This window comes from Taurulus bubalis (assembly GCF_910589615.1).
Source record: "Taurulus bubalis genome assembly, chromosome: 3".
In the NCBI taxonomy this organism is placed as follows: Eukaryota; Metazoa; Chordata; class Actinopteri; order Perciformes; family Cottidae; genus Taurulus; species Taurulus bubalis.
Genome location: NC_136591.1, coordinates 5104956 through 5119460, shown reverse-complemented (window position 1 = coordinate 5119460; position 14505 = coordinate 5104956). Strand labels below are relative to the sequence as shown.

The window sequence follows — 14505 nt, the reverse complement described above, 5'->3', positions numbered from 1 at the left end:
GACGCAGAATAAATAAAGCACAGAAATTAAGCTGAAGCAGGACCAGGGGCAACCCTACTGATTGAGATTTAATATTTGCTGAAGAGACACACAACACTTTGTATTTAGATCCAACATCAGAATAAATGGCTTTCAATCACTGACCTCTTTCAACCATCCCATCAGCCTCTTGAGGGACTCTGCGTGCTTATCCCCCCACCTGGACTGCAGGAAGCCCTCCATCTTAAGCTGCTTGAAGATCATGGTTAGGTGGGGGTATGGGCCTGAGAGAGAGAGAGAGAGAGAGAGAGAGAGAGAGAGAGAGAGAGAGAGAGCAAGAAAGAAAACATTTTATGGTATCCAGAAACGTTTTACTTTTCTTTTAACTAATCTACTATAATGTCTTCATGCTTTGGCAATATTGTCTTTTTTGAACATTCATGCTAATAAAGCACTTTGAATTGAATTGAGAGAGAGAAAAACACTGTTAATGGTAGTCCAAGGAAACATTTCTGTCAAGACAAATAGTCCAGGCAAACTAACTTTTGCAAGGAGGCGATCATTGCAGCAGGAGAGAAGGCATTGGTGTCGAAGTATGGTGGTGCTGAAGACGAAGGACTAGACAGCTTCTGATACCGGCAGATGTGACAAGGTTTCAAAAGGCACCGGCGCCTTGGAATCCCAAAGTCTACCACCAACCTCTGGCTCTAAGTATCACAGCCTTTGTGTATACTATTAGGTTATGGAATGAAAAGATGCCTACATCAATATGTGACCAGAGGATTTTGAATGGAACATTGTTGACGGGAGGTATCTGCCAATAAGACCGACCAACCAGCCGCTCCATCAAAACTCCTGGATGTTATATGTAAAAAGGACTGTACCACCCGGAGGTGCACATGCCGAAAATATGGCTTGCCTTTCACAAATGTGTGCAGAGAATGCCGTGGTGTAAGCTGTACCAACTCAGTTACCAGAATTGTCAAATGCATATGATGACGACGGTTGAGTTGGACCCAGTCCAACGATGTATCAACTACAATGATCAATCACTGTATTGACAACAGTATCATGTTGTGTCAGCTTTCTGTTACACTCTTTGTGATGTGTAGAATTTATGTTGATGAGTGTGTTACTAAAGTACGATGTAGTGAATAAACTTGAAAATACTTACCTGCCTTGATTATATTAGTATACAATTTCATTCAATGAAATATGTCGTATATCAGTGCAAATATATGATAAGAAATGGATTTTTTCCCCATGATTATTGCATCCAATCAAGTCATAACCCATTTGAAATGATTCCTTATGTCCAAAAAACGTGTAATAGCATTTTAAATCATTCAAATGTCTCTTCTCATAGTGGAGATATGAGACATTATACATGTATGGCGGCCATCTTGCATTTTTGCATATTTAACCTATTTCCGCGACAGTAATTTCTCAGGACTTTTAGTATGTTATTCAGGACATTCTGTTGCATTTTTTTCCATTTTAGATGGTTAAATTGGCTAGATTGCCTGGACTAAAAGATCTGTTTATATCTCCGCCAACATTTCAGTAACACAATGTCGCCCTCTAGTGGAGAAATGCAGAATATGCTGCTCACTGTTGCTACGGGACGGATAGGGGATCCACATTAGTCTTTGTCGAGAGATTCTTGTAAGGAGTCGTAGTAGTCTAGAAAAGGTCTCCATACTTTACCAAAGGTTTGGGAGGAAGCTCTGAGAGTATATTTAATTTTTTTTACAGTTTGAACTGCATTTCATTATATTTTTCCCCCAAGCGTGTATCAAGTTAAAGCCGACAAATAAGCAGGACTGTTGACATTACGAAGACTACGTTGGGATGTACACACCTGTTTGGGGCGTGGTGTCATTGTATGTGGAAATAGCTCCACACACGGCTATTCTTCCAAAGTCCTTCATCTGTTGTATGGCAACACTTGAAAAAGGGCCTCCCACCTGTTAATGAAAAAGAATCGTCAGTTAAATCACTTAAAATAATAGCTAGAATCAAGCCCACAGAGACCGGGGAGCAGAAATGGTAAGTGCTTTACGGGCTTGGAGCGACACCACATTTGCTTACATTTTCAAAGAAGCAGTCGTATCCGTCTGGAGACGCCTTCTTCAGCGCCTCCTCCAGGGAACCAACAGTCTTGTAGTTGAAGGCCTCGTCGAAGCCCAGTTCTTTGAGAAAAGCCACTTTGGCATCAGAGCCTGCTGAACCCACCACCTTGCAGCCCTTGATCTTGGCCAGCTGGCCCACCACAGAGCCCACCGCCCCCGCGGCAGCATTCACCAGCAGGGTCTCGCCCTCCTGCAACCCCAGGACCTCCTCTATCCCGTACAGGGCCGTCAGTCTGGAGAGGAAAATCCAACGACCAAAATCGGAAAAAGCACGACTGTATGTTCTCCCTCCAGTTCCACAGAAGAACTTGGTCCTTCGTAACATTAACTCTTTACAACTGCTTCCATACGCAGGTTATAAGTGTTTATACGAGGACTTCAGCTCACCAGCAGAACAAATCATTTGGAGCCTCGCTTGTTTATTTGCTCAAAGAAAGACAGAACTCAGCTGTGAACTCTGCTGAGAGAGAAACAACTCTGTCCCTTTAACATAAGCAGGGGAATGGAATTTTTTTTTTCTTCAGATTAGCAGTTTAATCTAACATTTACTCAGGAAGGGTTTTGTGTTCCCTTTCTTCATAGTAGGTTAAACACGGGCGTAGCCCAAGCCGACCGTCTACCTTTAGTTATCAAGCAGCGTTTGCTTTTACACTCAAAGCTGACTTCCTGCATCTCTTAAAAGCTTCATGTCCGTCGCTGTTGTTAAAGCTGGAAAAACAAGTTGCAGTAAATTGTCTTTGAGGTAATGAATTGTAGCATGGGTACCTCCTCTGCACTTAATTTCTACCCATAGAGGCAACCTAGAGCATCCGCCTTACCCTGGCATGCCGAGGCCGCCCAGAGCCAGAGACAAGGAGACGTCTTGCGCCCACTCAGGCATGATGGGAGTCAGATCCTTCCCATCACAGACTGTGTGGCTTCTCCAGCCACATCTACCAACAACATGGCTTCCCACAGGAAATGCTGGATTATTACTTTGAACCACTCTACAGGATAACACAAAAACAGAAGAAGAAAAGCAATCCGTCAACCTGGTCCAACAGTCCACGTCACTAAGCTCAATTAAAGTTGTTACTAATGCTGCTAAGAAGCCATACAGATGGCAGACACAAGATTAAACGAAAAAGTTCCTTTACTTGATATATTTAAGTGTGCTGTGGCATCCTAGACAACAGTATGACGTCATACCATGTGGCAGATGTCTATTACTCACATAACACATCCATTTCAAACAGATCACTTTGAGGTTGTTTGGTCACGGAGTAATTTATTCTGCATGTTAATCATCAAAAACGTTCCTTCTGCAACAGATGGAGCGTCTGAACACTCAGCCAAGAACATTTCACTTGTTTGCTTTTCAGTCCCTGTGAGTCAAAGGATTTAGAAATGAATAGCAGACGCAGGTCGGGTTCCGTTTAAACGTCAGTACAAACACAGTAAAGACATTCCTGTGTGTGTGTGTGTGTGTAGGTGTGTGTGTGTGTGTGTGTGTGTGTGTGTGTGTTCTTTACTTGGCCACTTGACTTCCGATCATCACATCGCCTTCCTTCATGCGAACCCTACTAAACGGCCTGTAAAGACAAACGGTACATTACAGACAATACTTTTTTGGATGGCGGAGTTGTTGAAGAGAGCGTTCACAATAATAATTCTTGCTCTTCACTCACCTCATGTACGGGTCAACACTGAGAAACACGGCTTCCAAAAGCACCTCTGAAACAAAAAGAGACCAAATTTGAGACAAAATGCACTCTTCTTCAAGCTTAAGTACAGAGGACAGAGAGACAAAAAAAAAAAAAGATCTTACCCCCATCTTTGGGTGCAGGGAGCTCCTCCGTCTTGAGCTGAAAGTCGCTGTCCTTCGGGAAGCCAACAAAGTGCCTGGTCAGGATCCACTTCTTAGCTTGGACCATGATTCTTTGTTCGGGGGCAGCTGTGGGAGATGGAGCAGTTGTTAGAAATTCAACTGACAGCAACATTAGTTGCAGGGATGTCGTTCCCGGTGCTGCGCGCCACGAGACATTTAGATGTACCAACCAGTTACAAATAGTGAACTATAATCATGTATTCATCAAGAAGAATCATGAAGGTGGGACAATTTAGGAAACAAAACTTAATATCAATGCTCATTAAAGCAGCACAAAGTGAAGTTTGCTGTAAATTACAAAAGTAAAAGTTAAAGTTAGGTCTTAAATTGAAAGGATCTCCATACATTGCAGTATCCTGACTGTGTACTAGTTTTAACAATCGTAAGTGCATTGATAAGGTATCCAAAATCTGCAATGCAAAACTGCAATTAAAGAGGAATGTAGCTGTTTAGCTTGCTTGCGCGCACACACACACACACACACACACACACACACACACACACACACACACACACACACACACACACACACACACACACACACACACACACACACACACTCAAAAGACAGGAAGAAGCAAGTCGAAACATTTTCGGATGATACAACTCAACCACATGAATGATTAGACATAATTTGGTTCTTTCTGGAAAACAATGATTCAATTGTTCTTCATACGGTTTATGAACGTGACAGTGAGTACATGTATATTATGTGATGATATAAATACAACCACAAGTAAGACAACACTAGTTAACAGTTTGAACTATTACTAGAGTCATAACCTAAGTGAGACGCGAACTCCCTGCTGTGGGCTACCAGTCTCCCTTTTGTTTACTGATGCCACCTGTCCTACATAGAAGCATGCAATCTAGTTCGTTTGAGCATATTATTGTACGTACAGATATTAACGGTATTCTTCCGACTTACCCGTTATTGGTCTCCACAAAGTAATGGCAGAAGTCGTGAACTCACTGGGCGCAGGGTAGCACAAGGATGGGCGAAAGTAGCGGTGGGTTGTCTTAAAAAGCGCCGAGGCAAAGAAGGCGGGAACCACCCTTCAATCCTCAAACCTGATTGGTTGGAAGGTTTACGCAGCTTCCAGCGTATGACGGAGGACGTCACGTCGTCTCTGCGGTCAGTTTGGATGTTTGGCGCGAGCAGACGACGGGCTCTGACGGGGGTGCTAACAAAACGGGGTGTCTGAGTAAGCTTGTAAGTTTGTGATAGCTAACGCTATTTGTTTCACGAATTTCACTTTTATTGCTGAGATAATATACGAATACATTGCTTTAGACACAAGCCGTGATAGTTAACAGGCTAACTGTCTTCTTTAGCTCGTGCACCGCAATTGTTTAGCTAGCGAACAAAACAAAAAAACAGTTTAATGACCTTACTTAAGATGGCGAATTCAAATAAAGCCAACCGTTGTGACGGATTACTAATATACTTAACATTAACTGGTTATTCATGCTGTTAACAATAGAGGGCTATCACTACACTTTCAGATTTACCGAAAGTTGGATGAGCCTGTTCGTTTCGTTTTCATCATAACTGTCGCAGTTTTAAATGTCCTGCTCTGTTTTTTTCTTACATAATACAACTTCATACTTTGTCTAAATGCTCATATTTAGACAAAAGTCCGATAGTTCTGCATTAAGATAGTACGAAGTAATTGTTTTGTTTACTTTCCTTAGTGTTGACATGGAGAAATACATGTCACTGTCGAGCTGTTGTGAAAGGACATTTTGGACTAAAACTAATCTAGTCTAATTCAATAACTCCTTAATATTCAATAAATGTTACCCTGAATAATGTTATCATGTTCAGATTTAGCTGAAGCTGTTTTAGAGAGGTGTTGATTCAATTTTGGACTTTGGAAGATTATGGTTATTTTACTGACTGAGTGGTGTTTTTTTTAATAATATTTAGTCTACCCTCATCGATATAAATGGAGTGGTCAAGACATTAGAAACCCAATACAATTCAACATCACCACAAACTAAATCTTCCAAAAATTATTATAAACCCTTTCTCCTCATAACGGTCTCTACAAAAATGTAATTCACTTTATTGAAGATGGGAGCAACTGTGCTTTGACGTATTATTCATTTGAACGGCTACTGTTTTTATTTTGTGTGGTTTTTGTTCTCTCACATTGTTGCATGTTAGGAAATTATTCCAGTGTCAATAGTGTAGTGGGGGTGTTTATAACAATTGGATTACCCAAAAGCCAACAAAAAGATCAGATGGGGCTTTATGTATCTGATATTATTGATTTTTGAGTGTCTGGATTATCCCTGATCCAAACACACTCCTAGCCTTAAGAGGTCACAAATATGTGTATGATATACTCTCACTCTCTTTGTATTGGTCTTCACCTAATCCTCCACAATCCACATTGTGCTGCTGTTTGACTGAAAAGCACAATAGCAAGGGGGCACAGAGTGTGGACCCAACATGTTAAACGGTGGCCAGTTTGTGGAGGCCTTGGGCCGTCTAGGTTATCCTGGTGCGTCATCACTGAAGGCCTCCGACTTTGACTGGCTGTTTGACTGCGCCCCGGACAACCTTCACTTCTTGCGCTTTGTCTGTCGGACCCTCAACCAGAGCAATGTTCTCACCAAGGAGGAGGCACATGCTTTTAAGGAGCTACGAAAGTCCGGCAAGCCATGTCTGGATGAAGCCGCCTTGGGCGAGGTCCTTAAAACCATTGGAGCTTCAGATGGGAGCAGTGCAAACATCGTGGGCCCCGCTTCTTCATCTTCATCCTCCGTGTTTGCAGCGGAGGGGGATGTAGCCATAGTGGACTTGGAGGCAGAGCTCCAGGCACTGCGTAAAGAAAAAGACCTGAAGCAACGGCGGTATAACAGGTTGCAGGTTGTGGCCACTTCCCGTGCAGATGTTGACCTACGACTTACTGCAGAGCTGGAGAGCGCTGCATGTAAGCTAAAGGAGGCCGGTGCTTCCATTGGAGCTGAGAACGCTGACACCAATGCTCTATTACAAAACCTAACAGATGAGGTGAGAAAGCTTGCTTCATATCTCCCAGTTCAGCCAGAGACTACGCAAAAAGAAAAAGGAGACCCTGCGACCTCATTAAACCCTTCTATCTCCAAAAGCCCAGTTGTTCTCCCCTCTCAGCTGCCCTTGGATCCCTACTTGCAACAGGAGGAGCTCAACACTAAAACACTAACTGTCTTCACCCAGAAGCATTTCTTCCAGGGCATCTCTGACATTGTTGAGACTTCTTTCTCTGAGCGCTTCCAGCGCCTTGACCTCAGATCTTGTGAAGATGGAGAGGATGAAGAGAATGAGCATGAGGGGAGAAGTAGGGAGGCGCAAATGGTGGATGGCAGGAGGACAGAGATGGCCAGACTTCAGTGGTCCTACATTGTGGCCCAGCACCAACTTTTGCAGGCAAAAGCAGAGGAGAAAAGTGTCAAGGCTGGACTGGATTGGCTCTCTGAGAAGTCCCCTCATACCAGGGTAAGGCAAAACTTTAAAAAAAAAAAAATTGTTTGATTATCTTCTGCAAACAGCATCACAGCTCTCATATAGTGTGTTCAGTTATTACTATTCAGTTCTAGTCTCAAGCTCTTCTTCCTAACTATCTCTTCACTCTACCAGAGCATCTCCATGTCCTCCTCGCTGCATGTCCGTGAGGTTGTTTCCAGGAAGGAGCTGCATGCGGTGGAGGCTGAGCTGGATGCTCTGCTCCATGGACCAGTACCTGCTGCCCTTAGAGAGTCAGCCAGGTTGCTTAATGTGCCAGTAGTGAGGGGAGACCTGGATCTGCAACTAGCCAGGCAGGACTACTACACCTCCAGACAGGATCAGGTTAGTTGGTGATGTCATCCGTTGCATCTTTATTTTCTGTAACAACAAGTATTTTGCATGGGTAAGCTATCAATTATCTCTGAGTAATCTATTGAGAATTGAAATGTCTTGCTCTAGAACATTTTAGGAAAATATAATGTGCTTTCAAACCGATACCTTTGTCCTTTTGTTGAAAAGTGACCTTTTCACTGAATAGATCTAACAAATAAAAAATGTATCACAAATATAAGTCATGGTATGATGTGGAAATATTAATCAGCAGGCATATTTAAACGAAATGTACTTTTGTCCTCTTAGGTTCGAGACTACCTACTCCGCCAAAAGGCGTCCTTTGACCTGGTGCTCCTGGGTCAGGAGATGGAGTTGAGGAGGTGGAGGATGTGTCTTAAGCAGTTGGGAGAAGTAAATAGCAGACTTGTAAAGGAAGGTGAAGCAGCAACCCTCAGAATTGAGTCCCTAACACAACCTGACCTGGCTATCAACCCCAGGCCGAACCCTATCATCACCTGCAAGGATGCAGCCTTCAGCAGGTAAGAATGTGAATATTTGAAGACCTAAAGCAGGCTGTCTCACTTTGCAATGTAATTTAGTATGCAACTCTTTGCTCAGGCTGCTCCAGATCCTTGACCATGATTCAGACCATGGTCGATCAGAGCCTTTTCGGACATATGAAGCGCTGGACCACACTGCTCGTAACCTCGCAGGCAACCTCCAGGTGACCCAAGATGCTCTAGCTGGTGCTGGCCGTCAGCAGGACTATACAGCTGCTCGTCTTTATGGCGACTGTGAGGCGATCCACAGGGCAATGTACACAGAGCTCCAGCAGCTGATCTTAGGGCCGCAGGTACGTCCAACGGCCATCACTGACCAGGAGCTGCTTTGCCCCAATGCACAGGTGGGTCTGTTTCCTTTCATTTTATGCACAGTCATCTTGGTCAACCACACAGAGTGCCTTTCAGAAGCAATTCTTAATGTGAGTCGGTTGAATTTTAAATGGCTTGTCCATATTGGTGAGGGAAGCTGGTAGTACAATATGTTTTTTTCTTTCGCACATTGTTTCAAATTTCATAATGTCGAGACGCACGTTGGGTATAAATGCACTGTGTGGTTAATGGGCTCTTAGGAGAAACTGCTTTTCTGCACAAAAGAAGCTTTAGTATCAGGAAAAGTCTTCTTTATGTTGACATATTATGTAATTGTATATGTTAACAGAAATATTTGCAAGTAAATTCATTGTTATTTTGATAAATTGCTTTACAGGCATAACTAGTTATGTTTGATCCATATGTGGGCTCACTTGGCCCTCTGGTTTTTATTTCGTTGTTTATTTCTCATCCCTCTTCCTGCGTCTCTACAGGAGCTGACGGTGAAGCTTGTGGAAGCAGAGTCTCAGCTGCAGAATTTGCAGCATGTAATGCAAGAAATCATGGGGGAGGTTAAAGCCAAGCGTTCTCAGCTGGAGCGCAATGCCCCCCTCAGGCGGGAGAGGGAATTGTACATCTACTTCCACTTGGATGCCCGGCTGCTGAAGAAAGTAGTGGAAGATCTGGAGGGCAAAATGGCTTTGAAGAGAGGGCAACAGTAAAGGCTGCCAGAAGGAATGAGGGACGGTTGTAGCCAGCTCAACTTCAACGTACTTTTTCTGTGCTAAGGGAGTCAACCTATATTATAAAGCTTCATGATATCGGATAAATACTGTGCTTTCAGTGGAGGAGCCTTGTCCTGGTACAGTCTGTACAAGTGTGAACTTACTGCTCTGTCACTTGGTTTGTACAGGAGACGGAGATTGCTTCTTGAAGTCTTAATTTTGGGGACAAAACTCAATTTGGAGGAAAAAAGTTTGGTTGTATATGAGAAATGTTGCATATGATGATTGAGATTAAATTAATATGTTCATTCAAAACTGTTTTTACATAAACTAACCAGATAATTCAGTGTCTTGTTTTGTCCAGCAATGTTCTAAAATACATGTTCCTGTTTTATTTTTGTCATCAGATAAATAAAGTACAATGTTATCTTTATGGAGGTTTAATTGTGAAAGTTTTATTTGAGATAATTTAAGTCTATTTCTGTTAGGTTATATGTGTTTTTAAGATTCCAGTTTAAACCAGATCTGCGTGTAACTGACCCAACTCTCCTCTGTGTTCTGTTTAGGCCATTGACAGTCAGATATCCTCAGCTAGAGAGAGAGTAGCAGGCATTCTGACAGGGAAGCGATGGAGCAGTCTAGCAGCAGGTTGTACTCGGGACCTCTGTCTCAGGCGGCACAGAAGATCCTGGCTGTTCTGCGGGCCCAGAGTCTACCTGCAGCCAGACGCAACCACACCTACTTCTACGATCACAGGCGAAGTCAGTCAAGAGGCAAGCAGAGAGTGTCTTACTTCAGCTTGTTGCAGTATATTGTGACCAAAAACCAGACTTCATTTAAAACCACTAGTGAACTGGTTTCTTGTATTTTCGTTGATTGATGTTCATGCTGTTTCCATTTCCCAGTTTCAACCTCTTTGTAATCAATATTTTCAACTTCCATTTTGATAATATTGCTTGACAGAGAAAGCATTGGCTTTAATTATCAAGCCTGGTTTCTACAGCATCGAATCCTTTATATTAGAATGTGCCACTTCACTTTGTTGGCACGTACTGTATGTATCGTGTTAAATAAGGTGATGTAGATGTTAGAGGTCAGACACATATTTTGATATTTTTTTGCTGCTCAATAAGGCATTGTATGAAGTTGATTTAATATTTATTATATTTAGTTACCAGAGAGTTTATTGCTATCTTTTGTTTCGTATGTAGAGAGAAATAATGGCAGCCAGAAGGAGCCCTGGGCTCAGAGCAGCTGGAGCATGAGTCAGGAGGAGAGCAAAGAGAGCGATGGAGACCGGTATGTCGGATTAAGTAGCAGCTACACACCGATATAAAATATAATGCACTTGTATTTAGTTAAAGTATCCATTTTATTAACACTTCCTACTCTAGTCATTAACGTGAGCAGATTGGTGCAGAAGCGTCTTGTTCTGGGTTGTAATCTGCAGCAGTTTAATAAAGTATATTAGTACTAACATGGCAGAAGGTCCTTACACTAATTGTATGGTTAGATTGTTGTGTAATAGGCAGTAATTAATGTTAATTAAAATATTTTTCATACTGATGCCTCAATATAATCCTTAATGTTAGTGTAAAACAGAAAAAAGTAAACAAAATCCCTTTTATGGCTCAGGCCTTGTTCCAGTCTCCAGGTGTCCTCCTTTTCCACTCCTTACCATGACGCCTCGAACCAGTGGCAGAGCTCTCAGACCTCGTCCTGCTATCAGTACTCGCAGACACCCGACTGCTCGCCATCATCCCAGGCCGCCTCCCGCTGCGGTTCCTCACGCCAAAGGCAAACGCCTCATTATCGGGGCTTACAGATTGATTCCCACAGAGAGTACTCCGAACCCCCTGCTTGCCAGGCCAGCCGTGCTCTGTCATTTACTCAGCATGAGACGATGGCTGCATCTTTCTCCCATAGAAACCGATGCACCTCCCCGTCCCTCCAAATACCAGAGAGAATTTGTGAACATCAAGCTACACCATGGAGAAAGTAAGTAGCGAAGAAAATTAAGCTAATAGGTTATGGTTGTTATCAAATGTGTTAATTTTAGTATGCAGAACATTCTTGAGAGTGTTTCCCGTATTCAGAATGTTTTAAGAGTTCAGAGAACATTCTGTCACAACTTCCTTTTAAGGTACTTCTATAACTTTGGGTAACAGAAAGGAAAGCAGTCTGAAGTTTAGCATGCATTAATGATATTCTGTTGCTGGTTTTGTGAGTGAAAAGCATGCATTATAAATTTGGCACACTGTCTTTTTCTTTCATAGATCAACTGAAGAAATCGGGACGCCTGATGAGGTTTTCTTCCCCACAACCGTGCAGCGTAATGCCCATGAAGAGGGGCATACCCTGGCTTGTTACAGAGCATTTTCTTACCTTAAAACAGGTGAAGAGACAGATAATTACATGTCAGATGCACAGAAAGAAAACAGAGATTCAGATCGCTGGAGTATCTCCAGAAAGAAGCTAGATACCATTGTCGCTTTGGACAGCCAAGCAAAGTGGAAGCTTTCAGTATTCAACCCTACTGAGGAGGTCACTACTAGAGGAGACGGTAGAGGCCTACTGTATCAACAGCCGGCGGAAGAGAGACAGCAGATAGTGGATTCAGAAAATATGATGCAGGCAGGTACAGCACAAATGTCAGACAGAGTCCATGAAATGCAGGATGAAGTAACTTGTGAAGAGGCGAGACGTCGGGATGCACACATGCCAAATCAGAAAGGATCAGCCATCGAAATGGAGGGTCTTCTACTTTTGGGAACCGATGAGAACACTCGTTTAGACAGAAATATGGACAAAAGCTTCTATTGTTATTCTGAGGTTGCAAAGTCTGGGCAGAAGGAAGATAATAACGTTGGGTACAGACTTGATGCACCTGAACAACCTCCTAGCATTGAGGATAAAGAGATATTTCATACTGGCCGTCCCAAAAATAAAATCTCACTATCTATAGAAAGGGGCCCACAAAAGGTGAGCCACTGCCAAGCTGAAAACCTTCAGGCTATGAGTCGGACTGTGACTGAAACAGCAGAGGAGCTCCCCACAGAAAACCCACTGAAGCAGTGCGAGCCCACCAAATTAGTCCTGGGCGACACCGCTGCTGATAACCTGGAGAGAAGCACAGAGGAAAGAATAGATGTGAGGGAGGTCGATTTGGAAGTGCAGAGGGGGAGCAGTGCAGGCATTGATAAAAGAGGCAAAGATAAGATGGAGACAAAGCAGCACCATTGTTCTGATGTCCAAAAAAGAGAAAGCCAGTGTAAAACCGATTATAGAGAAGTCACTGAGCCACAAGAGAGGGAGGCCGGCCGAAATGAGTCTGGGATGCCACCTGTGGTCAGCAAATATGGGAGTACAGGTAAGGGCATGATTATTAATGCTGTTGAACAGAATCTTGGTTTCTATAAGGTGATTGTCTTTAAAATGTATTCATAGTATTTATATTCCATCTGCCCAACAGATTCCAAAGTGTTAGAATACAACATTACTCTGCCAGAGAGTATTTGAGGGGGCTGAGATGGTACAAAGTAGTTTTAACTTTTAGAATATTTCAGAAAATACTGCATTATTGCAAGTTTATAATGAATGTCACCTTTTTTACCACTGTGACGAATTTGTGACAATGTATAATATATTAATCACCACTAGAGGGTGGTATAATACTTTTCTATCAGTATGGAGTCAATGCACTCCAATAAAAACAGTATGTTGTTGTTTTGTTGTCAACTTGTCACACTAAGAATTCCCTAAGCTGCTGGGTCTCTTTAAACAACTCAAGATTATTAATGCTACCTATTTAAAGGGGAGGGAGACTCAAATAATTATAATAATGCTACTCATCAGAGTATTGGGGCTGTATTATATTGAGGACCAGATTAGTTTATGTTACTAGAAAATGTAAAGCATTACAGTCTATAAAGCTACACTTAAAAGTCAGTTCAGTTCTCTGATTCAAATAAAAATGGTAGGGAATTTTTTTGATGCCAGTCGCTCGCTGAGACAAAACAACGCTGGAGGTGCAAAAGCATTTGAAGTTGTGTCAAACAAATGCCAGTGGTTCTCAGCCATTTTTTTTCATCTGAGTGGCGACGACAGCGCCTCAGCACTTGACGAGGGATTATGTGTGCTGGCTCATGTTACAGCTGCAGGAAGGAAGCTTGAGTCTCAGCTGCTGAGACGACAGAGTCAAATCACACGCATTCACATCTACAAACACACACGCAAACAAGGTGCACGTTGTCTCGTAACCAAATGTCCTTGTCCTGCCACACGCTGCTGGGGTCTCACGCATGCACCGTGTAAGCGCGCATACGTGCCTCGTCAAACACATGCTTACATAAAGGAGCGGGGTCATCGATAGAGGACATTTCGGAAAAGTGATGATCTGATAGAAATGCTCTTCTCTCGTCGTCCCCTAGAGGACTCAGGTAGAGGAAGTGGTTCCACGCCAACGTTGGCCCAGGAGTGCAGGCAAAAAAGGTTCAGAGCTCCCTGTCCCCCTGGGAACCACCAGCACCATGACGGCAAACAAGTGAGTCTCTAAGTGTGTAATAGCATTTCATGCTGTACTTTAAAACTTTACATTAGCAGTGATGCCTCAGATACATAAAGGCAGCAATATGAGCCACTTTAATTGGAAAAGGTTTACCTCACATGCTAAGATTTGTGTGTACTTGTCTTTCCATTCAGAAATCCTAATTTATTTGATCTGTCTCCCACTCTGTAATGCCTGTACGCAGAGGCAACAACACACCAAAAATACATTTAAATAGCTGCTTTTCAAGGGATTAGGCTTCTATTTCCCCGATGCACATAGAAATCAATCTGGCTTGTGTGGAACTGGGTGCCGTCGGCAGTATTGCAGCACGCTGACAAATGATAGCTCCCCAATGAATCGTAAAGTAAAAAAAAAAAAGTCCTGACAAAGTAGCCCACGATATATATTGGCAGAAAAGAAGAGAGAGCAGCAAAGACAAAGGACTATAAAGGGATGTGGAGAGAAGGACGGTGGGAAAGAGTGATGGAGAAAGGATGCAGTGAGAGAAGTAAGGGGTAGAAAATTGGGAGAGGCTGAAAGATGGAAAAGAGG

The 14505-nt window shown here is 42.8% G+C and overlaps 2 protein-coding genes across 2 annotated transcripts in view; one reads left to right on the top strand and one right to left on the bottom strand.

Annotated features, from left to right (window-relative positions):
* The window catches only part of LOC306734028 (prostaglandin reductase 1-like), a 5665-nt gene extending 710 nt beyond the window's left edge, over window positions 1-4955 (bottom strand). The window contains exons 1-8 of the mRNA XM_079215354.1: window positions 4907-4955; window positions 3919-4044; window positions 3779-3824; window positions 3623-3682; window positions 2930-3097; window positions 2071-2344; window positions 1841-1946; window positions 145-263 (exon numbers count right to left, since the gene is read on the bottom strand). Coding sequence (XP_079071480.1) covers window positions 145-263; window positions 1841-1946; window positions 2071-2344; window positions 2930-3097; window positions 3623-3682; window positions 3779-3824; window positions 3919-4024 — 879 coding nt within the window. The 5' untranslated portion in view covers window positions 4025-4044; window positions 4907-4955. The remainder of the gene's footprint in view (window positions 1-144; window positions 264-1840; window positions 1947-2070; window positions 2345-2929; window positions 3098-3622; window positions 3683-3778; window positions 3825-3918; window positions 4045-4906) is intronic.
* Window positions 4956-6436: 1481 nt separating this feature from the next.
* Window positions 6437-9788, top strand: haus3 (HAUS augmin-like complex, subunit 3; the record flags this gene model as incomplete). The annotated part of the gene is made up of 5 exons (XM_079215129.1): window positions 6437-7465; window positions 7607-7816; window positions 8114-8346; window positions 8426-8711; window positions 9174-9788. 5 exons carry the CDS (start codon window positions 6437-6439, stop codon window positions 9399-9401), a joined length of 1986 nt encoding a protein of 661 aa, XP_079071255.1. The 3' UTR covers window positions 9402-9788.
* Between the last annotated feature and the right edge of the window lie 4717 nt (window positions 9789-14505).